We start from the raw sequence: 23612 nt of genomic DNA on the forward strand, positions 1-23612 counted from the left end.
TTTTTTCATCCACTAGAAATGTACATTTGAATGTTTAATGAGAAACAGATGGTGCCTGATTTCTCTAACTTACATTTAACAAAAACTGTTTTGGAAATGTTGCTCCTGTATACTTTTACTGCTTTAAACACAGCACCATTTTAACCTGTTTTGATGAATAATTGAAGAATTACTGTCCTACTCTAAGACAGCATTTCAGAGCGTGTGTTAATCATATACTTGATTAAACATTTCCTTGCCTTTCTCTTCAGAATGCCAATTGGCTTTTGAGTGGATAATTGTTGCAGTGAGGGCAGTGACGTTGAAAACAACTATTGCCTGTTTGAATTACTTAAAGCACCACCATGAAAAGAAATACCTGTGATTTGCTTTCTCGGAGCAAAAGTGTAAGTACTTTTTGTTTTCATTTATTTTCTAAAAGTGTGTACCCACAACTTTTTACTGTTTTCTTTTGGATTTTAATACTGTGCTTTCATGATGAGACTTTTGGGAAACCCTTGATTGACTTTCAGTTCTCTGACTGTATGCAGCTTATTAACAAATGAAGACTTGTTTGTCTCTGTGGCCTGGTTGACATTTGATGGGAATTCTCTTTCAGCCAGTTTATATGCCTTACCATTCATTTGTATGTGCCTACTGGTATGATATTGGAAACCCTGATTTTTGGATGCATGCAGAAAATATAAGAAGTTGAAACTGAGGAAATTTATGTCTTGAATATCAAACTTTCTGGGCAAGTTCAAAAGGATAAATTGAACTTACATCTAGGTACTTCAGTCAGTCACATTCTGCAAGTTCATGTACATGATGAATAATGTGAATACTTAATCGGTGGGTCATCACTTCCATGAGCTTTCTACCATGGCCTGTGTCTTTAATCCTCTAATCTCCTCCTTTAAATTGTTTTTTGGTTTTTTTTAGTGAAAGTCCTCAAGGCCCTGATGGAGATTAAGTCTTATTTCCACTCAGTGTTCTTAAGTGCCGAAGTAGTGATAATTTCTAGATTTCTGTTAGCTTATGAAAGAGAGCATAAGCAAATAGAGCAACTCAAAGAAAGCTACACAAGGCAGGGATGAAAGTAGACTGTTAATTTCCATCAGGCAAGCTCTAAGAACATGTCCCTTTGTTCATTTACCCAAGGGGAAAAAAGGCATCTAAACAGATGTAGTTATGACGTAGGAACATTCATTTGAAGGCATGAGAGAAACCACAAATGCAAACACATTTCTCTAGTACGGGAACACTTTGTGTTACAACCAGTGATTCTGTGGTGATGGCCCAAGGCCATTTTTAATTCTTTCTATAGAATTAATTACCATCAAGCTTTTAAGGGTGAGCAATGCAGGAGTAATGGGGAGGGAAGTATAGTACCCAGTAGGGTTTTTAAAAAAATGAGGATGTACCCAGAAGTGTGCCAGTTCTTGGACTGAGTACTGACTCTGTTTAATAACCAACCAAGGAAATTCAACAAATTCTGAGAGAATGTCCAAATTCATTTGTTTTACTTGTTGGTGTTTAGTTGTATGGATTATTGTGTAAATCAAGAGCCATGGCATGGAGCCTGGAATTCCTTCTATTATCATAGAGCTGCTCATTGTAATGGGAGGTGACCTGCATACAAATTACCAAACTGCAAACACATCTTTCTGTTACTGAGCTTTTCTTATTATATGTTAAATTTGAAAGCAAGCCATACATACAATACTTCCTTCTTTTATTAAATTTCAGAAACATGTGATGTGAAAAATATGTATAAAGGTAAAAGGGAGAATATTTTGAATAATTAAAAATATATTATTAAACATTTCCCTGTTCTTGGAGGAAAATATTCTAAAGGCAAATGATTAACTGAGCTGTGACTTTAAGAACCTCCGAGTACTTCATGATGCTAGATTTCCTATTTATATTTGCTTTATGCAAAAATTTTCATCTTGGTGGAAAGGCTCATGCTTCCCAGATTAAGAGAATCTGAGTTACATACACTTGTCCAAATGTAAACAGTAGAGCTCTCATTTCACTGCTTCTTAGCTTCTTGAAAATCCACTAGCATAAAGAAAGTGCTTCCACTTAATTAAATGACTCTAAGCAGATTACTGTTTATACGAGAAAAGAGCCAGACTTTTTGCCTAGTGAGAATTTGTCACTTTAGAGGTTTTTTTTTTTTTTGCGGTATGCAGGCCTCTCACTGTTGTGGCCTCTTCCGTTGCGGAGCACAGGCTCCGGACACACAGTCTCAGCGGCTATGGCTCACGGGCCCAGCCACCCTGCGGCATGTGGGATCTTCCCAGACCGGGGCATGAACCCGTGTGCCCTGCATCGGCAGGCGGACTCTCAACCACTGCACCACCAGGGAAGCCCAGAGTTTTAAAATTTTATTTTGCACTGGTTTAAGAATGTCACCCCTGCCCCTTAAGTCTTTGCCATAACAGAGTCCAAAATTGTGCACTTAGAAGTAGATGTTTCCTGTTTTTGATGAGGAAGGTTGAAAGAATTAATTTGATTTAGAATCTGAGAATGTTTTTCTTTGGCATTATGACATTTAAAAATCCAAATAGAATGTTCTAAGTGTTAAAATGGGCTCTGCTCCTCCCTGTGTGTCTCTATGTATCTTGCTTCTGTCATTGTGAAAACTTAAGGAACATGAAAGAGGAGGGGAAAAAAAAGACCGTCTTTAGACAGTCACCTTATTTGTTCTTGAACATTTAAAGCGGTGTTCATATTTTTCTCCTCTCATTCAAGACCTGCTGCAGTGTCCCTTTTAATGACAAATGCTCTGAATTCTTCCTTTATTTGGAAGGGATCCATGAAAAATGTTAACTATAAGAATATAAACAAACCACTTTTTACTTAAAGCAACATTTTGCTGGTTTTGGAGGATAATTTGTAGTTGCAGTGGGTACAGAAGGGAGGAACTGGGCATATGGACAGTACCAAAGTGAGGCATGGCCCCATTGGCTACCGCAAGCAGAAGGTTCTCCCGTAAGTTCTGTGGTATGAAGGCCTTACCTCTTTTTAAAGTTTTCAAGCCACCTCTTATTGGACTGGCATTTTATTTTTGCAGGTATAATTAAAGTTCTAACATGACAGCTGTTGCGTTTTGTACCTCTTGGGGTGCTTAAGACTATATTTTTTTCCGGGTGTTGGTTCTCTGTCCAAAAGGGCAGAGCTCAAACAGATTTCTCTCTGTGTTAACCTCAGGAAGTGTCTTTGCCATCTATGTAATCTGGGGGCAATTCTTGCTCTTCTGACTTTTGCTTCAATAGGACTGAACAAGTGACATTTGCACAACAATTACAAAATTTAAAATTTTAGTGTAAAACCATTTTATCTCAAAATAATGATTGGTAAAATGAGGTTTGGTGAGTTATTACTCTCCTATAAGTTTCATAGCTGGAAAATCCCATGTACAAGGGATGCTTTATTTTTATTTACTATTCTGAATCATAACGGATCAACTGATTTCTTTATTTAAAACTTGCCTTCGTCTGCCTCAAATATGTTTTCATGAAGCCGTTTAATCTAGAGCAGCATTTAGTTGTAAACGTCTAGAATTTTTTTTCCCCTGCTACCTGCATAGCATAACAATTTAGGACAGAGACAGAATAGTTAACATAGAATATCCTTTCTGAGGCTCTTAGAAAGTTTTATGAAAGCACTTGTAGCAACAACTCTGTTTTTAATTAAACAGTTTAATTTGCTACAGTGGTCACGACTCTACCCCAGCCCTTTAGTGACCTGAGTTAACTCTATTGACTCTTTTCAATCCATTGGTTCCAAAGGGAAAGGAGCCATTTACAGTGACCCTATCATCACATCTGTGACTCAAGCTTTCCTTGGCATTTCTCCAGTGAAATATTAACATAGTATGACTCTTCCAAGGTTAAAAATTTAACTCTTGAAGCTTGTACTTCTGTTGAAAATAATTTTTAATATAATAGATTTACTAGTCTTTGTATTCAGAATAATAATCATGATCTCCCAACATTAGGTTCTGGCATTTTTCAATATGGATATACTTTCACTGATCTAGCTTTTTATTGTCTACCCGGTATAAGGGAGCTGATGTGATAAAGTACAACAATCTCCAATGTGGGCTTTAAAAAGAAAATATTAGGAATTCTATTTATATTTACCTTTTACTGTCATCTGTTTTCAAAATCAGTATCGTTTAGAGATCACTGGTGCAGTGAAAATAGAATAGTTGTTGAGTTCAGAGATGTGGAGTCAATCCCCAGATCCACTGGTGTTTAAAGATCTGACTGTTCGTAAATTACTTAATTTTTTTTGAACCTTAGTGTCTTTATCTGTAAGATAGAAAAAATATCATAATGAAGGTGAAAACACCTATCACATAATAAGTTGCTTGATAAATTCTCTCTATTTTGAGGTTTGCAGTGCTTTTTTGTAGCTACAGAGCAGAGTGATAGTATCTGGCCCAGAAATGGATTAAATGGAAATGCCTGGAAATGAAGCAAGTTCTGCTCACTAAAGGGGTTCAAGTCTAGCTTCCAAGACCATTTAGTCAATATCTATATCATGTTAAAGATTCAGGCATAAGATGGGTGGTTAAACTAGGTGAGAGTTCTGTTTTCTATCAGTTATGAGTTTCTTAGATTCTAGGTCATGTTGTACCGTTCATAAAACTGAATTGAAAATCAGTTCCCAGGTAAACATAAAATCAAAGCATTGGGGCAAAAAGAGTATATTATCACCTCAGGCTGCCATAACAAAATACTGCAGACTAGGTGGCTTAAATAAGAGAATTTTATTTTCTCACAATTCTGGAGGCTGAAGTCCAAGATCAAAGTGCTGGCTGATTTGGTTGCTGGTGAGAGCTCTCTTCCTGGCCTTCTCACTGTGTCCTCATGTGGTAGATGAGAGAGAGCAAGCTCTCTGTTGTCTTTTCTTATAAGGGCACTAATCCCATCATAAGGACCCCACCTCATGAGCTCATCTAACCCTGATTACCTCACAAAAGCCCCACCTCCAATATAATTACACTGGGGGTTAGGATTTCAACATGTGAATTTTGGAGGATACAAGTATTCAGTCCATAACAGTGAATCTGATAATTTTAAGGGATGATATTAATAAGTGACTGTGATATTGGTGGCTGATATTCTGGAGTCCACATATTCTCCCAACTGGATAACACGGAAACTATCCAGTTAACATGTTTCTCTTCATTTCCTATTTTGTAGATTTTATGTTAGGGGAACTCAGTGATGATTTTTGAGGTTCCAATCAGCTCTTCATAGACCTTAGGGGCTAATTTTAATTTTACTTAAAATATTTTTCCTCCCTTTACTATTCCTATTTTGTTATTTTATACTGTTTGCTCTTAACATCCAATCCAGTAACGTAAGTCTCCAAAGTACTTTCTCCTGTCAGTGGGTTTACCAGTTGAGCTAACTTTTTAGAGGTTTGTAAATTTCAGACCTGATTATCTCTGAGCCACCCCAGTTCTCTCTATCAATGCCACTGCTTTTATGCTAACCAGGAATGAGAAGTAAAGGTACAGACAAGGGGAGAGACACATAAAATTGTCTATACTGTTAGTGTATTTTTAAATCAGGGGTTATTTAAAAAAATTTTTAAGTACTTTTCCTTATAATATCTCTGTTGGTATTCTCTCAACTCATGAATTTTTATAGACCTTCCCATCTAGAGAATGAACTGGATAAATTTTCATTTTTTTCATTAATCAACTCTCTTATGTATTGAATTCTAATGTATCTTGTAGTATTTTACATTAAATTCTCAGTTTCTTAGTACCTTGTATCATTTTCTTCCTACCAGTTTGGAGAGATTTACGGTATCTTCTGCTCAATAGGATTTGTTGGTTTCTTGACGAAATTGCCCTCTATTTGACTTAGGATTCTTTCGGATGCTCTACACTTGGATAAAATTGTCATTCACTAGATGTCTGTTAATTGATGTTCCCTGTTCTTTTTTGATAGAATTGTTGTTTAGTATTTATTCAAAACTGGAAGCAAATCCTGGGCTGTTTGGAGGGCACAGAGTATCTGGGAAGTATTTAGCATTCTGAATTTAAAGCCCATCTAAATGGGTTTCCAGTTTTGAGACCAGGAGCCAGGAGCCCACCTGGTGAAGTATGCCCAACAGGCTTCCTAGAATCTCCTCTTTTCACAAAAGACTTTAGATGTCCAAAATTTGTAAACCAAATTTATCTTTTTCTTAAAAGATAATGTTTTCCAGTTGTACTTTTACATTGCTGAGTTTTGAGAAGCAACTGCTCTTTTAATGGCCCAGGCTGAGAAATTTATGCCATTTCATTCCATTGGTGCCTACTTGGAGAGGGGAGACTGAAAAGAAATTTAGAAAAAATGATACATTTTGTTAGGGCACTTCAGAGGTATCTGCATGTGATTGTCCCTCACAATTACTCTGTAAGACTGATTACTCGGGGGGCTTTATGGTTCAAGTAAAAATAATGGATCCCTTTCCAGACTGGCCTCCTTTCTCTGCTATATCCATCACCACCTAAGGTATGAGATTGACAGAATTGTAGCAGCTTAGAATCCTGATGAAGTTAAGTATATAGAAACTGGATTTTTCACTGCTGGTCTCTCTTTAAGTCCAAAGAAGGTCGGAGGAGATACTATTGGTAAAGACGTTTTGAAACTTGCAAAGTACAAAGCCAAACTAAAATAATATTCTTGCTTGTGTCTTTGTTAGCAGTAAACTGAAATGAGAACTTGTAGTTTCAGAGGTTTTATTCCTTTGGTCGTTTACTCCTGCCTTCATGCTTGTGCTCTTTACAAAATTCAAAAAATATTTATTTAATGGCTACTGTGTGTTAGGAGCTGTGCTTGCTAGGTTCTGGGTATCCAATGGGGAGTAAGATACATATGGTCTCTACTCTTATAGAGCATATTTGACAACTAAATTTCTAACTTTTATAATATTCTATTTATTATTTCATCTCCCCACCCCACCCTGACTGCCCAAGCCTGTCCCACTTTAATCTTTAATTCTTCCCAGGGATGCTGAAGTCGTTTCCCTCTTACACCTCTGTGTACTTGTTCTTTGCATCCTGGGTATCCCCTTTGTCAGGATATTTTAAACTGTGAATAATGTGCCATGCTTGTCAATTACGCTCACTGTTTCAGAAACATAGATTATTTTCAAGTGGTTAAAAAGAATTTTTCTCAGATAATCAACAATAGTGCAAGAATAGCCGAGTATAAATGAATGTGAGTATGGAGGAAAGGTCTGAAAGAGTAGGGGCTGATCAGCCACCATTTGCTCTGAAATCAATCACATGACAATTTTAGTGGCCATAGTCAGTCATTACATTGTTGCCTTTGAAAAACACCTCCACTTTTTTTCCCCCTGATATTGTGATGTGTTTGCTATTTCATTTTTGGACACTTTCGAGTTGGAGTTGAATTCTGAATGATTATATCCAAGAAATAATTGCCTATATTGTACTTCACAATGTAAACATCAAAGATAGATAAAAATGGAGAGAAGTTTTGTTGAGTTGATGATAAATATTAAGGAATGACTCGTACAGATAGTATTGCTCTGTAACAAAGTGAAATTAAGAAGAAAAGCATAATAATTTGGTGAAGCTTTCTATTAATAGTATATTGCTCCAGAAAAAATGTTTACTTATAAAGGCCACTTAATTTTAATTAAAGCCAGTTTTCTTTTTCTTAAGTTAGAGTTAGATATCATTTTTTATTATTAAAATGGCCACCTATAAGCAAGTATTTTGAAGGTTAAAAATGATGTCAGTTAAACTTATCAATGGGTTTACACAGTTTCCCAAGGTAAGTGCTTTCAAAGTCAGCCCAGGGATGGTCCTTAAGGTCCTGAGTTATAGTCCAGGTTTTGCCACTTTGTATCTATGTCCTGGTAGGGGAAGGAGGGTGAGAAAACCATAAATCATTAGATTATTATCAAGTGCTCTCAATATCTACTATGATTGTTTCAAGGGTAAAATGAGAAAACAGTATCGAAAGCACGTTGCAGAATAAAAATAAACAAAAAGCCAAACCAACCAAGCAAAAACACCCCAAAAGGGCTTCCCTGGTGGTGCAGTGGTTGAGAGTTCGCCTGCCGATGCAGGGGACATGGGTTCGTGCCCCGGCCCGGGAAGATCCCACATGCCGCGGAGCGGCTGGGCTCGTGAGCCATAGCCGCTGAGCCTGCGCGTCCGGAGCCTATGCTCCGCAACGGGAGAGGCCACAACAGTGAGAGGCCCGCGTACCGCAAAATACAAACAAACAAAATAAAAACAACACCCCCAAATAAACCTTCACTTTTATTGTTAGAAAAAGTCATTCTTAACAGTTCACACGTTTCCCTAAGTTGTGTATATTAAAGGCCTTTATGCCATGGCCAAGAATGGTTAATGGTTATGTAGTTAGAGCCTCTGACCTTGCTTCCTAGTTCCTTCTATTGCCTAGATTGGTCACACACCACACACGTGGAATTTGGGGTACAGATCCAGTATTAGCACAAGCACTGGGAAGAAGACATTTAGCTTATAACTCTCTTATGGTCGTATCTGTCCTCCCTGCAAACTCCTTACTATTATGGAAGCCTGGACTTCAGTGTTGGCAATAATGCTTCTGTGCTAGTGATTTGGCCATGTTTATAGCCCTCAGCCTCCTGAATTGAATTCAGTCAACAATATTTATTAAGCCCTCACCAACTATTAGACTGTACTACAGCAGTCATACCCCATGGAGCTGCACACCAAATGATACCCCAGAAGTTCGGATAATTAACAGTCCACCAATTCACTTCCAGATTGAGATTTAAGCTCTTCAGAGAATCTGGCTCACTGAGCATTAAAAACCAAATGTATTACAACTACTCAAACAATAATACCACAGTGCTACAACAAAAATCATCTTTTCTACAAACTCATTTAAAACAACAAGCTACAAGTTTTACAGGTCTTCATTTCTGCTTTGTACTTTAAAATATTAAATGCCCAACTTATGTTTTTCTAGAAGAGGCCATTACATAGCATTAATTTACCAGCAGGGTTGCATTTCAATATAAGATGAATCATACCAAGTGAGACCTAGATATTGCTCAGAAGCAATAGTCTCTGAAGGGATATTCGAAGATAAACGAGGGCGTTGAGGAAGCCATGAGAAATCCCCGGAACGTACACATAGAAAGACATAAAAGATTCTTTTTCTGTTGTTGTTGAATTGCTCATGCAGGAATTCAGAAGATGTATTTCCTCACCCAGTATAAATGAAATAGTTGGCAAAGTAGTCAGAGAGGAGTATCTCCTCCAGTGGGTAGTGTTATCTATTTAGAAAGCATTTGTATGTTCTGACTTCCCAAAACATTGCTGAAAAACTTTTAAGGTGAGAAGGGAAAACCGAAAACACCCGCCGCCCCCGCAAATGGAGTTAGATGTTGACAAAAGTGGCTTAGAATAGATATAAGTGAAAAACTTTCTGATAGAGTTTTCTAATGTTGGCACAGTCTTTTCTGAGGAGATTATGAGATGGTCTTATAACAATATCTTTCAAAGTTCTGATCAAGTCTTCATGTTTTTTTAGACATATTGTTTGCATAAGCAAGTTCGGTTCTCAGCAGAGAGCATCCCCATTCCACTAAAAATATTCGAAGGGACTGAATTATCAGTGAATCCAAACAGTCACTAAACTCTATTATTACTCCCAGAAGAATAACTTCTTAACTTCAGAACATTGAGGGGTTCTGGGGTGAACTCTCCAACTTCTGGTTTAAGCTCAGAGATGTAGAATGTTGCAAAGAGTGTCAGTCCCACCCTGCTATCAAGTAAAAATCTAGACACACTACATATTCATGACTTTAAAAAAATCCATCAGAGAATTGAGGTTGTAGGACAACCAAGCAACCCCAAATCTGGAAGGAGGTAGGCAGACACTTGTCAAGAAGAAGAGAAAGGATGCCGTCATTTGCTTACATCAGATGCTATGTAAAGCAGTAAGGAGAGTCAGAGAAACTTTTTAATGAATTGCTAAAGGTTGAGTGTTGGCTAGCGTGAGAGTATGGACACACTGGCTGTTGCATATGCAGGGTTGTGGGGGAATCCTGTAGCAGACTTTTCCTCTACAAACCTCACCAGGTGCTCACAGGGAAGACTGGGGAGAACAGCAGGCACTATTGAAACCAGACCCATCTCCCCAGTGGAATTAAAGAGTTACTCTGCAAAGGGAAGAGCAGTAAGAATTTCTGACTTAGGGTACTGGGGGAAATCCATTGGTGAAGAGGGGAACAGGAAAATAAAGCTCTGTCTTCAGAGTGGGAGGTAAGAATGTGTGCTAGGACCAGCACTACAGTTGGAGGAGAAGCAGAAGCACTTGTGATGACCACATCCCTGAGCCCCGGGAGCACAGTGCCTACCTAAGACTGAGGCTTAATCAGAACATCAAGGAACACTCTTCTTCCCTGATCTCCCATCAACATCCTAACAAGCATTGAGTGAAAATAACAGTGGAATAGGCTGCAAGAGCTTCCAGAGACAGATTCTCTGGGGGCCCAGCACAAAGGAGAGACCCAAAACTAAGGATGGAGCAGATATTAAGAAAACAACCACTGGAAAGCCATTCCATAATCCAGCGTTTCCCAACCCCCAGGTTGGTCCACAGCCTGTTTGGAACCAGGCCGCACAGCAGGAGGTGAATGGTGGGTGAGCGAGTGACGCTTCTTCTGCCGCTCCCCATCGCTCGCATTACTGCCTGAACCGTCGATTGCATTACTGCCAGAATCATCATCCCCACCCCCATCTGCAGAAAAATTGTTCTCCACGAAACTGGTTCCTGGTGCCAGGGAGGTTGGGGACTGCTGCCATAACCTATGCATGTGGTGTTATTAGAGAAATTTGATGCCTGTGGTGCACTGAGGTTAATTATAAGAACAAAATCCCTCAAATCTAGTCCCGTTCCTGACTAGATTAATTCAAATTCCCATGCAAAAGGCCTAGCAGAAGGAAAACTTTGCTCATCTTTAAGCATAAAAATTTATTCACCTCAGTATCCACTGTCCAACACAAGATATCCAATTTTCAGTAAAAAAATATTAGGCAAATAGAAAGACAAGAGAAAATACTTCAAAAGGACAAAATAATATACAGAAGCATCCCAGATATGGCACAAATGTTAAAATTATCAGTCTAGGAATTTAAATATGATTAGTATGTTAAAGTCTCTAATGGAAAAGATTGACAACATGTAAGATCAAATAGATAATTTCAGCAGAGAGACGGAAACTATAAGAAAGAATGCAATGAAATGCTAGAAATAAAAAACACAGTAATAAAGATGAAGAGTGTCTTTGGGCCTATTAGTAGGCTTGACACAGCCAAGGACAGAATCAGTGAAATTGAAGATAAGTCAATAGAAATTACTCAAACTGGAATACAAAAAGGAAAGAAAACGTAGAAAAAAGAGAACATAACAGATCATCCAAGAGCTATAATATAAGTGGTATAGCATATGCATAATTGAAATCACAGAAGGAAAAGAAAGAGAAATTGAGGTAGAAGAAATATTTGAAGAAATAATGACTGAAAAATTTTCAAAATGACACACACCACATCAGACTCTAAAGCTCAGAGTACACCAAGCAAGATACATACCAAAGTACACACACACACACACACACACACACACACACAAACACACACTCACAGAAGCATATCATATTCAAATGGCTGAAATCAAGACACAAAGAGAACATCTTGAATATAGAGAAAGAAGACAAATTACATACAGAGGAACAAGGATGAGAATTACAGTAAACTTATCCTCAGAAACTATGCAGGCAAGAAGACATAGGAGTGGCATCTTTAAAGTACTGAGACAGAACTGTTAACCTAGAATTCTATACCCAGTAAGAATATACTTAAAATATGCAGTAAAAATACTTTATTGGAGTGAACTATTCCAGTTTCCTATCCATTTTTTGTGTCCCCCAAATAACATGCACATATGCTCTCATGATTTTTGCTTTCCTTCTTCAAGTCTGAGAGGCTGGAGATATTCCTCCTGTTCAGGAATAAGACCTCCAGCTCCTCAGAGGACTTAGTCAATTACTCCCTTCCTCCTACATACTCAACTGCAGTTTTGCTCATCTCTTTTCTATCTCTGCTTTTGGCCTTGGTAAATGAATTAGATCTTCAATTTACTTTTTTTTTTTTTTTTTTTTTTTAACCATTTTTTTTCTGTGTAAATTCTTTAAGAACCCCTATAATTCGAATGTTGGTGCGTTTCATGTTGTCCCAGAGGTCTCTGAGACTGTCCTCAGTTCTTTTCATTCTTTTTTCTTTATTCTGCTCTGCAGTAGTTATTTCCACTACTTTATCTTCCAGGTCACTTATCCGTTCTTCTGCCTCAGTTATTCTGCTATTGATCCTATCTAGAGTGATTTTAATTTCATTTATTGCATTGTTCATCGTTGCTTGTTTCATCTTTAGTTCTTGTAGGTCCTTGTTAACTGTTTCTTGCATTTTGTCCATTCTACTTCCAAGATTTTGGATCATCCTTACTATCATTATTCTGAATTCTTTTTCAGGTAGATTGCCTATTTCCTCTTCATTTGTTAGGTCTGGTGGGTTTTTATCTTGCTCCTTCATCTGCTGTGTGTTTTTCTGTCTTCTCATTTTGCTTATCTTACTGTGTTTGGGGTCTCCTTCAATTTACTTTTGACACTGCTGCCCATGTGTACTTCTTTGGACAATTCCTCTTCTCTTCCTGATATTTATTTAAATATTTCCTTTCAGGTCTGTATGCCCCTTAAACAATGCTGTTCCCCAAGTTCCTATCTTTGGCCCACAGGATATTCTAAGATAATCTTACCTCCTTTCCAGTCTTTATCTGTTTTCTGTTTGTGTCTAAATCTCCATGTCCATTTCAGATTTCTAGTTTTAGTTTCAGAATTTTATTCAGTTGCAGGTTGGACATTCATTATCTCCACACATTTCCCAAACTAGATTCATGCACTATTCTTTCTCCTCTCTAAACATGCTTCTGCTTCTCTATTCTCTACTGCATTTGCTGCCCCAGGCATCAAGCCAATGGCCTAAGCCAGAGCCCTGGGAACCTTCCTCAACTCCTTGCTCATTATCCCTCCCAACATCTAAACAAGCAACAAATGTTACTGCAGTTATCTGAGTCTTCCTCATTCCAACTGTACTTCCTACTCTGCCAATGACTTGGGAATCACTTTATTTTTCCTTACCATTGTGGGTGTCATTAAAGTATATACCAAAGTAGAGAGGACCGGTAAAGTTATGTATGTGTTGTATATGGAAGCTAGTAACGTTTGTTACTTTATCCATTTCTGTTGCAGATCTTACTTTTTCCTATTAGCAGTGTACTGTCTTGTTTTGAATCTATATTTTCACAATTGCTTTTGATTAGAATTTAAACTAGCTCTTAAAGGCTAAATCTGCAACAAAGTAGAAGCTGACTTTATAAGTGTATGTGTGTGAGTGTAATTTCTATTACAGCCATCATTCATAATTCATTATTTTTTTAAAGAATAATTATAGTAAAGGCTGATCATGCATATATGATTTTGTATATAAACGGATTGGATGAATGTTAGATTTTTATACTAGACATCAAGTGGAATTAAGATCTAATATGTGTGCTAACATGACTAATAATAACATAATTTAAAATGCAGTTGTTTCATATACCATCCCAACATTTTACTGTTCTTTTCCTCACAAAAACTTGCAGGTAGGATACGCAGTTATTTTTATCCTCATTTTACAGAGATTCAAAATGAGCCTTAGTCAGATTAAGTGAGTTAGTATGCCCACACAGCTAGTAATGGAGAAGCCTAGATGTACTTTCCAGATCTTTTGATTCTAAATTCCTTCCTCTGGTCACTATACCACTGAGCCTCACATATGTAACTGTGTGACTGCAGGCATCAGTTATATGCTAATGTACTTTTACACCATGTGTCTACTAAAAATAAATTGTAACATACCAATTAGATTCTGCTGTTTGTAGACATACCTACAGTTGGACAGCAATGTTATATGGTAAACTCCAGATGTTTTTGCATTCTGTAGTGTGACAGAAAATGGAGGAGATTTTTGTTTAGGGAGATGTTTTAATTGTGAATGGAGGCCCCCAGACTTGTTGGAAAGAGAGGTTACATCCTAAGAAAGGTAAACCCTTTTCCATAATAAAGTGCTAGAATTTTTTAATGTGCCCGTGGCTGTTCAAGGGAGATACAGTTTGGGGAAAGGCAGTGTTCTGGAGAACTCTGGGAAGTGAAAAGGTGGGAGAAAGCCCTTGCAGGGAAGGAGGCACATGGCAGCAGGTGGAGACTTACAAATGGTTCGCACAGCAGAGATGGCCTGGTTAAAGCCCTTTTAGGAGTACTGAGTTGACGGGTTTTAAAGATTTTGTTTGTTTTATTATTTTTTTTTTTCTCAAACCTCTCTTTAAGCCTGTAATTAGAACATCATTGTAACAATTTTGCCCCAGGGTGTGAGGAGGAAGAAGGCTATATTCACACTTGAGACAAGGGAAGAAAAGAGCAGGGAGGAAGCAGTGATGGTACATGAACTGGGACAACTGTTCAGAGGGACTTGTGACAAATACCACCTCGGTACATGCAAGTTCCTCTCCCTTGGGTATTGCCCAGAAGTAGTGGGAAGGGCTCTGAATGTCACGTGGTTATCTGGCAAGAGCGCTTTGTTCATTGTTTGTCCACAGAAGTCTGAATACTTGGGGGCAAATACTTTGTATGTATCTGTGTGCATGTATGCACACTCACACACACACATACCTGTGTGTATACTGCTACTGGAGTTCTTGGCATAAGCTATGCTATTTCAAATTACCTTATAAATACTTTTGTAATACAGTATTTTGTAACAAAAATGTATTGAGCACTACCAAATACCAACACGTTATATATGTTTACCCATTTTAGTTAATCCTCAAAGCTATTCTGTGAGTACCATTTTTATCCCTATTTGATGGACAAACTGAGGTACAAAAATGAGCTAGGACTTAATGCTTAAAATACCTACAGTATAAATATTTGAAATAATAGCATAGAATATGAGGAAAATGCCAAAAATTTTATGTAGGTTTTAATAATAAAACTGAATAGTCAAGTTATTTAAAAATATTAAAGTTATTATATGCATACATCTTGATCAAAAGTAGATTTTAGACTTGTTGTCTGGGTATAGGCAGGGAAGGTATTAAGTTATTCAGTTTCTTTCTTATAACTGTAAATAGATTGTAAGATGGCACCTATGCAAATGGCAGTTTCTCTTAGATAATTGGCCATGTGGGCCATATGACCTTTTGAACATGTTTTTCCAAATGCTTCATTCTAATTAGAGCATGGTCTTTCAGATTTAAGTGGATTCGTCTAAGTGGCTAGATAGGTTTTCATCCTTCCTGGAAAAGAGCTTTATAAAGCACATGTGAGCTTTGGAATAGCAAGAGCTTTTATTCAAATCACTCCTTGCATGAGTTAACCCTTTCTTCTACCTCAGATCAGCATAGTCTTAATCAATGTCCCGTCTCTGCAAAAGATATTTCTCTTTACATATCCTGCACAAGATAACTTCAGGAATCAGCTAAATCTTCTTAGACATATAGGGTTTTTTGGTTTTGTTTCTTGCTCTAAAAACAATTGCTCTCTCCTTGTATTTGCAAAGGAGCAAACAAGTTTGGTTTGTGTACATTATTTTTTTTTAATTTTATTGAAGTAGAGTTGATTTACAATGTAGTGTTAATTTCTGGTGTACAGCAAAGTGATTCAGTTATATATGTGTGTATATATATATATATAAATATACACACATATACTTTTTCATATTCTTTTCCACGATGGTTTAACACAGGATATTGAATATAGTTCCCTGTGCTATATAGTAGAATCTTGTTGTTTATCCATCCTATATATACTAGTTTGCATCTGCTAGTCCCAAACTCCCAATCCTATCCTCCCCCCTTGGCAACTACAAGTCTGTTCTCTACATCTATGAGTCTTTTTCTGTTTCATCATTTGTGTCATCTTTTAGATTCTACATATAAGTGATATCACATGTATGTGTCTTTCTCTTTCTGACTTAGTTCGCTTAGTATGATAATCTCTAGGTCCATCCTGTGTACATTACTCTTGCTTAATCTTTCCATCCAGCTGATGCACACCACGAATGCCAATGTGTCGAGTCCACCTTTGATAGATGGACTCTCCTTTGTTCCAAATTCCACTATAGTTTAGTTTCTGAAGGCAACACAATTTTGCATCATCTATAAAATAGTTTATTTCAGTAATCATGATCCTGAAATATGTTGCCAGGTACATATTTTGATCCCCAAACTTGAAAATGTTTTCATGATTAGATTGTTGTGCTTTCTGTCTTTCATGGCTTTCTGTTTTCACTTGAGCTTTCCTAGTTTTATCCCCCTCTTTAAAATTAAACTACTGAATGTTTTATTTATTTCCATTACTGAATACAAAAAAATTAAAGAGTCAGATGAATGTATTCTTCAGAATTGTATAAACAGTTCATTGTAATTTAGTAAGAAGTTCTCATCTGTTATTTCATCTATGTCTTTATATATCATCTATGTCATTATCTGTTTCTCTCCATAGTTTTTCTGAAGCATTTTCATTCTCTTATCAAGTGTTCTCTTTTGTGTGTGTACAGAGACCTCATTGGGATAATTGCTATACAAAAAATTCATATGATGCTTTTCAACTTACAAAGTGATTTTACAAACAGTACCTTATTTGAGACTCATAATAACCTTGTAAATTAGGCTGTGTTATTATCTTTTTTTTTTTTTTGCAGATAAGAAACCACTTTTATCAGGAATTGGGAAGGCATTAGCAATGAAGACTTTTAAATCCAAACCCTGAGATGTGTTTACTTTCCCTCCCTCTTTTTTGATTTGTTCCCTTCTCTTAATTCTTAAATTATGTTGACCAGTGTTCAAAGACCAGCCTATCAATTACTAGCTGTTACTGAGCTATAGTTGAGCCTTAGTTGTCTCATCCAAAAATAATATAGATTAGAATAACTACATCATACGCTTGTTATGAAAACTAAACAGATAAGGCATGTTAAGATGTCTAGCACAGCACCATACCATATATAATAGTTGCATAATATATACGAGATTTCCTTTCCCCTCACTGCTATTTAAACTTTCCTTCTTCTGAAATTTAAAAATTTTTACCAAGTCACCCAGACTAGACTCTGAGAAAAATCATGATCAGTATAATTTATAAGGTAAAAATGCAGCAGAAAAGAAAGAAAAAACCTGAAGATAGAGTGAAAACTGTGACCTGTTTTCTGTGACACAAATGTGAAATTGAGTTTTAGTTTTTCAGGTAGGATAGTGCAAACTAAAAATAATTTGCATGCCCACAAAGAATTAGTGAAATAAAATTGTGTTAAGATCCAGAGGAATGGAAGTTAATGAAATAGGTTATTTTACTCTTGTTACTGTAGTCTCTCAATTTCTTTAGAATCTGTCTCTGCAGTAATGAAGGGGAACAAAGGGATGGATAATAACAAAATAACTTATTTGGATTTGGAATGTGTTTTACTTGTCTTTCTCTCAGCATGGGTATGTCTGATCTCATGGGGACTTAATGAAAACAATATATTTTTTGTTAACTGACTGGTAGATTAATGAATACATTAAAAAAAATGGAGTTAGAAAACTGGCCAATTTCTTCATGTCTTGCTTTAACTCAGCTTTTCCCTTTCTCCGTTCTACAGTAGAAATGAATTCTATCACACAGATAGACTCAGAAACTAACCCCAGCCAAGAATCCCTGTGTTCTTTGTGAGGGAAAATGATTTAGGATGGTAACTGAATGTTTCAGTTGAAAAAAATTGAGCTAATTAATTTGAGATTTTTTTTTCTAAATATTGCATAAACCTATGATGAAATTGAATAATAAGCAGTGGAGGAATGCCTTTTATGTTGTTACAAGGTAATTGATGTTTTCCTTTACAGCTTCCTCATTTTTGTATTTTGCTTAACAAGGCTTTTCTACTCCAAGATTATGGATAATTTCACCCATGTTTTCTAACATTCTTATGGTTTTCTTTTTTCCCCTAAACTAGACAAACAAATTCATTTCCTTTCAATTGCATTCGATGATGAAATGATAGCTGTTTGAAACAGTTTTTAAAGATTAATAATCCTCTATGGTGAGCTGTCTTACACGTACTGTGATTGGTTATTGTACAGAAGAGGGAAAGGAGGCATATTCCATAGTAATAACAAGTACGACAATAAAAGCTATATGGAGTGAACTGAGAAAATGATCATTCTTCTTTTTTCTTCTTTTCAGTCATCATGTTGCATGAGGTACAGCCATATTAGTGAATAAGTACTAACACATAAATATACATATATACATACAAACGGTGGAGTGGACTGCCTATTCAGGAGGGGTTCCCAGAAGAATGGGTGGCATGAAGAGACCCATAATGTCTTGTGAGAGAGAATGGAGCCTAAGGGGGAACTTTGGTTAGAAAAGAGCCAGTGGATTATTTCTAGTGAGAGATCAGAAAAGACAGGAATGATAGAGTTGGAAAAAGTGAGTCATCAAATTCTTTCTCCTGTAGATACCATGCCAAGCAGAAATTCTGCCCCAAACCCCCAGCCAGGATAACACTCTTCTTCACAAGCTTTTACTTTTAACTCTGGTAAATCTTGATTAGATCTTTTGAGTTTTTGGCTAGTCTTTTGTATGTGATTCTGCCCACACCTTACTTCAGTCACTGCCAGTCAACGTGGAGGTAGGCAGGGTGGTTTGCAACTTGAAATCTAGAAAATCTAGGTCCCAGGGCTTTGGCCCCAATAGCACAAACTTCTGTGGTATGAATCCTGTGTACCATCCAGTGACACCTTTAATTAACAACTGGGTTGTGGCCCTGAGTTCTGTCAAATACCTTATGTCCTCCTACAATTTCTTAAGAATCCCAGCAGAGTCTAAGTGAGCCAACATTTTCATCACATCTTCCTTGACTATAAGTTACCTGTTGACTAAATCATTTTGTGAACGTGTTTTCATTTTTTAACATTGAGTATTTTGTCTTCTCTATAATCGAGATGTTTATCAATGCATGTAAGGAGTGACATAGACATTCAGCCATATATTTTTTTCTAAACTGGTATCCCCTTATTTTTGCACCATTTACTGAATAATCTATCTGTTTAATGGAAGTGGAAGTTTTTTGAATAGAAGGAGAAAAGAAAAATGACTTTCAGATTTCATGAGACTTTTTGGTTTTGCCACATAAGGGAGGTTACACTCAGCCTTCTGAAAAATTCCATTTTAAAATGATGTTTAAGTGCTAACCCATGTCTCTTGGTGATCTGCCTGTTACTTGTAAATAAAGGATTTCTTTTGAACATTTTGAACATTTAGTATTATTTTTTACTTGATGTTTATTATTATTTGTAATTTAGGAATAAATTTATTGTTGATATCTCTTAACTCATTACTTGATTCATCTCCATGTTGAGTTTGGGAAGAAGTATTTTTTTAAAATGATAATTTTCTTTAAAAATGAAGTACTACAAATGAGAAGAATTATAGGAGACACTGGAGAATAAATGGTTATTTGGAAACTAATGGGTATTAAAGACAGCTTTGAGGCATTTTGAGGTTAATATAATTAAATGATACATTCATTTCTAGGAAAACCTTCCTCAGCCAATAGATGAGGCTCTACCAGGTAGCTGCTGCTAGAAGGCTTTCCTCTCCAATACCTTCTCCTCCTCTGCGTTATGCCCAGATATCTATCGAGGTAGTGCAGGTGCTCTGGGGCCCGTCTTCTCTTCTTCTTTCCTGTTCAATGTCAATGTTCTCTTCCCCAATCTTACCCCTCTCCTGCTTATCTCAAGGCTTGGGGAGGACATGAGAAATAGCTCCTCCTTAAAATAATTGTAAGAAATAAGCTTATAGTCTTGCTTACTAAGGACATACAACACCCAGTAGAGGAGGTATCTTTTCAGAGTCTCAATATGGTCAGTTACTTTGCATTTCCATCCCTTGTCATCCCTTTCCAGCGCCCTGCTACAGCTGAAGTGCTTCCCTGAAGTGAGGAGAACAATTATTATAATCATCAGAAGAGAATAGATATAGAGTAATTTGGGATCACTCAGTCCTTTGTCCATCTGCTTTTTCTGTCTATAGAATCAGACCCACATGTGCTTCTGCACTTGGGTAAATATAAAGATGGATTTCCTATTAGAAAGAGCAAAGAATTCCAGAAAAAGGCCACTCAAGATACCAAGTTTCTCAGAGGAAATGAATGATTTCTAACCCTGCCCAATGAGAAAATAAGTAGGAGTAGGCTCAAGAAATTTCTCAAGAGGTAAAGATATAGAGTAATAAATAGGCAAGACAAGAGGGATAGAAATAGAAGGAATGGGGAGAATGATGATGGAAAGGAGAAGTAAGCACACTTAGACATTTTATAAAACTGAAAAAAAAAGCAGTTGATGAAACAATATAACTAGCCCAGGGTTATCCCAGACTTTGAATTAAAAAGAGATGCTTAAGCCCATCTTTTTCCTTCTTCCTACCTCTTTTTCCTTCTTTCAAAATGACCTTGAATTTCAGTTTGGTAGGTTTTGGTGCAGCTGTTATTTGATAACAACACATTGTGTTTTTCAGTTTACTTAGATTGTTTAAAAAACAGATAACTGAAAACCATCTGTTTGTGTTTCTGTGTAATTTGTTCTCAGGACAGGGACTAATAAAAAAATCATTGAAAATCCTGCTAGGAAAGCCTCTCATTAATTTAAGGAGTTCTACCAACTCAGTCTGTAGTACCAGGTGAAAAGGGTTCCAAGCATGGAGATTTCTGGGAGAAGCAGAAAATTAATTTCTTCCTTTCCCCTTTGTGGTTGGGTGGCTTTGTTTTTATTCTCCTGGCGGTGTCTCTCGCAATGTAATGTGCATTTGAATCATCGGGAAAAATGCATATTATTAAAGTTTACCCCATGAGACTTTGGTCAGTCTGTCTGGGAAGGTCAGGAACCTCCATAGTTAAACAATTCTCCAGAAGATTTGGATGTAGTCCAAGGACCACAGTTGGATGAACATTGCTTCTTAGAATGATAAATCTGTATTGTATTTTGGGGAGGCAAATTCAGGACAGGTATTCTGCAGCTCAACTATTACTACCAAGAACTAAATAAAAAATACACACACACACACACACAATCCCCAGAACAACTCAAGTAGCATAACAACAAAACAAATGGCTCAAAGCAAAACAAGACCCAACAATGGATTTTAAAAAGGTCCTTAGAGATATAATAGAATCTGATCAAACTCAGCTACTGAGACAAATAGGCCAACTTTATGTTGATGTGGAGGAGTAATGGAAAACCTTTCAAAGGATCATAGTTAATTGCAGTTATTGACACCAAGCCTTGGGTTCTGGGAAGCATTATCAGTTTTACACAGTGCTAATCTGCCATATGTGGGACATGCTGAGTAAATCTATTTTGTTGAAGTCCCTTTTGTAATACTGTGCTGTATTTTGTTGGGTATATATTCTATTTTTTGGTTTTAACTTAAAAATATTCTCCCCTGCACTTTTTTCCCCTAACATTCTAAAGGACATTATACAGCTTTTCACTTGTTAATAGTAGAAGACTGGGTGGATTTACTCACTAGAAAATGGTGGTGGGTTTAGCAGGCTGGATCTTTCTCAAGGACATGGATTCTATCACTAAAGATGGATGTGATTTCTGGATGACCATTAGACCTCATTGTGCCTCAGTGTTCTCCTGTGTGAATTGGGGGCAGGGCGTAGTAGATGATTTCTGTGGTCCTCTCTAACGATAAATAAAAATAATGTGCTAAGCACTTTCATCTGTTCTCTCATGTGAACCTCACTAAGCCCTTCATCTCTAGTGAGGAAGACTGTCATTAGAGATAAATTAAAAAGAAGATAGATTTAACAGTACCTGAGTTCACTCGCAGGTGGTAGTGATGAATTCTAACCCATATCTTTTTGCTGGCTAGGGTTGGGTTGTGAGTGGTCTTATTTGTGATTTCTTTGTCCTGGACTATCTGTTAATAATTGACTTGGAGTGGAGTGTAGGACTGTGAAGGCGAGGGGAGAAGGAGCTACGTTTCAGTCGTAAGACTGCTGCAAGTTTGCCCAGATAAGGAAAATTATTGTTGGGCTGCTTCAACTATGGAATCAAGAAAATGGCTGCTATTTGTGCCTCTTGCCATTAGGTGGGGCAGTTGAAGAGTGGGAAAATAGCATTTTCAAGGGAAGTGATTTGTACTCAATGTTTTTCTCTGAAAGTAAGTGGTAAATTAGACCTTCCTTTTATAGAGTCCAAACTCTAAAAGTGACCAGACTCTTAGTTTCTTTTAAAATTCTATCAGCGAGGAAGAAGGGGCATATGGGTGATAAAGTTAATGTAATATAATACTCAGGTTTTAATTTTAATATAAAACTCCCATTTAGGATTCAAAAGCCAAAATGGAGTCTGAAGTCAACTTATATATTAAACTTTCCCAGAAAAGTAAGTAAAGTGTGTGAGGTTGGGAGAGCAAAATAACAAGTTTATGAAAGTCCAGAAAGAGGAAAGGAGCCATGGCAGTTACTGCAGCCCTCTTCTCAATGCCTGTTGATTTCCTTTAGCATCCTGGGTACTTAACTATTTCCCTCTCCTTCCACTTTCTTTTAGAAAAGTCCATGCCAATTAATTTACCTGACACTTAATGGATAATTCATTAAGAAAACCTTTTGTACCAAGCACATCATGATGAATTTTGACTGCTGATGCTACTTGGGCTCTGCTTTGAAGTGTTTTTATTGACCCACTTATAGATTTAAGTTGTTTGCATAGAACTTAAAAAAATAACTTAGGAAAATTTCAGACCAGCTCTTTAAAGAATAGTGACTTTATACTTACATTTGTCAATATCTACGTTTAGGGAAAAGTCTAAGAGATGTGGAGAGGAAGACAAGAATACTAGAGGTAGGTGAGAGAAGTATTCCTGGTTACTTGTGCTGTATTTTCTTAAAGAGTCCATAGGGCTATACTATTGAAGATAGAGGAGAAATAGTAGATTTGGAAATTTACCTTTCAGATCAAAGAAGCTTTTCATGAGATGAAGCAATGGAATTTGGTAGTTTAGAAAAGAAGAATTAATGAGGAAATCTATTCAATAAATACTTGAATAGATGAGTGGTCCAGCAAAATGTTTTCTGACTTTCCCTAACATGTGTATATTTATTAGTATTTTTGTTTGAAGTAGCTAGAATTCCCTGCAACTCACAGAGCTCTACCTTTTTATCAATTCCACATTCTCAGGAAATTTGCATGAGCTTTTTAGAGGATTATAAAATGTAGGAATAACTAAATTTGATCTGAATTTCTAATGTTTCAAATGATGCTCATTTGCACAAAGAAACTTGGGAGCACACTGGATTTGTACATTGCTATAATTTTAAGTGGTAATCAACATCGCTATAAGATTCTCCTAACAACTTCTTCCTCAATTTCCAAGAAGCCGGTGAAAGAAAGAGACTAGAATCAAGTTTGGGCTGCTTTGCCCAGTTGAGTAGTATATGG

At 36.8% G+C, this 23612-nt stretch overlaps 1 protein-coding gene across 1 annotated transcript in view; it reads left to right on the forward strand.

Annotated features, from left to right (window-relative positions):
- The first annotated feature begins 298 nt into the window (after positions 1–298).
- The window catches only part of PDE4D (phosphodiesterase 4D), a 1104527-nt gene continuing 1081213 nt past the window's right edge, over positions 299–23612 (forward strand). Inside the window, exon 1 of the mRNA XM_024765389.1 lies at positions 299–386. Coding sequence (XP_024621157.1) covers positions 345–386 — 42 coding nt within the window. The 5' untranslated portion in view covers positions 299–344. The remainder of the gene's footprint in view (positions 387–23612) is intronic.

This window comes from Neophocaena asiaeorientalis, unplaced genomic scaffold, assembly GCF_003031525.2.
Source record: "Neophocaena asiaeorientalis asiaeorientalis breed wild unplaced genomic scaffold, Neophocaena_asiaeorientalis_V1.1 scaffold198, whole genome shotgun sequence".
Lineage (NCBI taxonomy): Eukaryota > Metazoa > Chordata > Mammalia > Artiodactyla > Phocoenidae > Neophocaena > Neophocaena asiaeorientalis.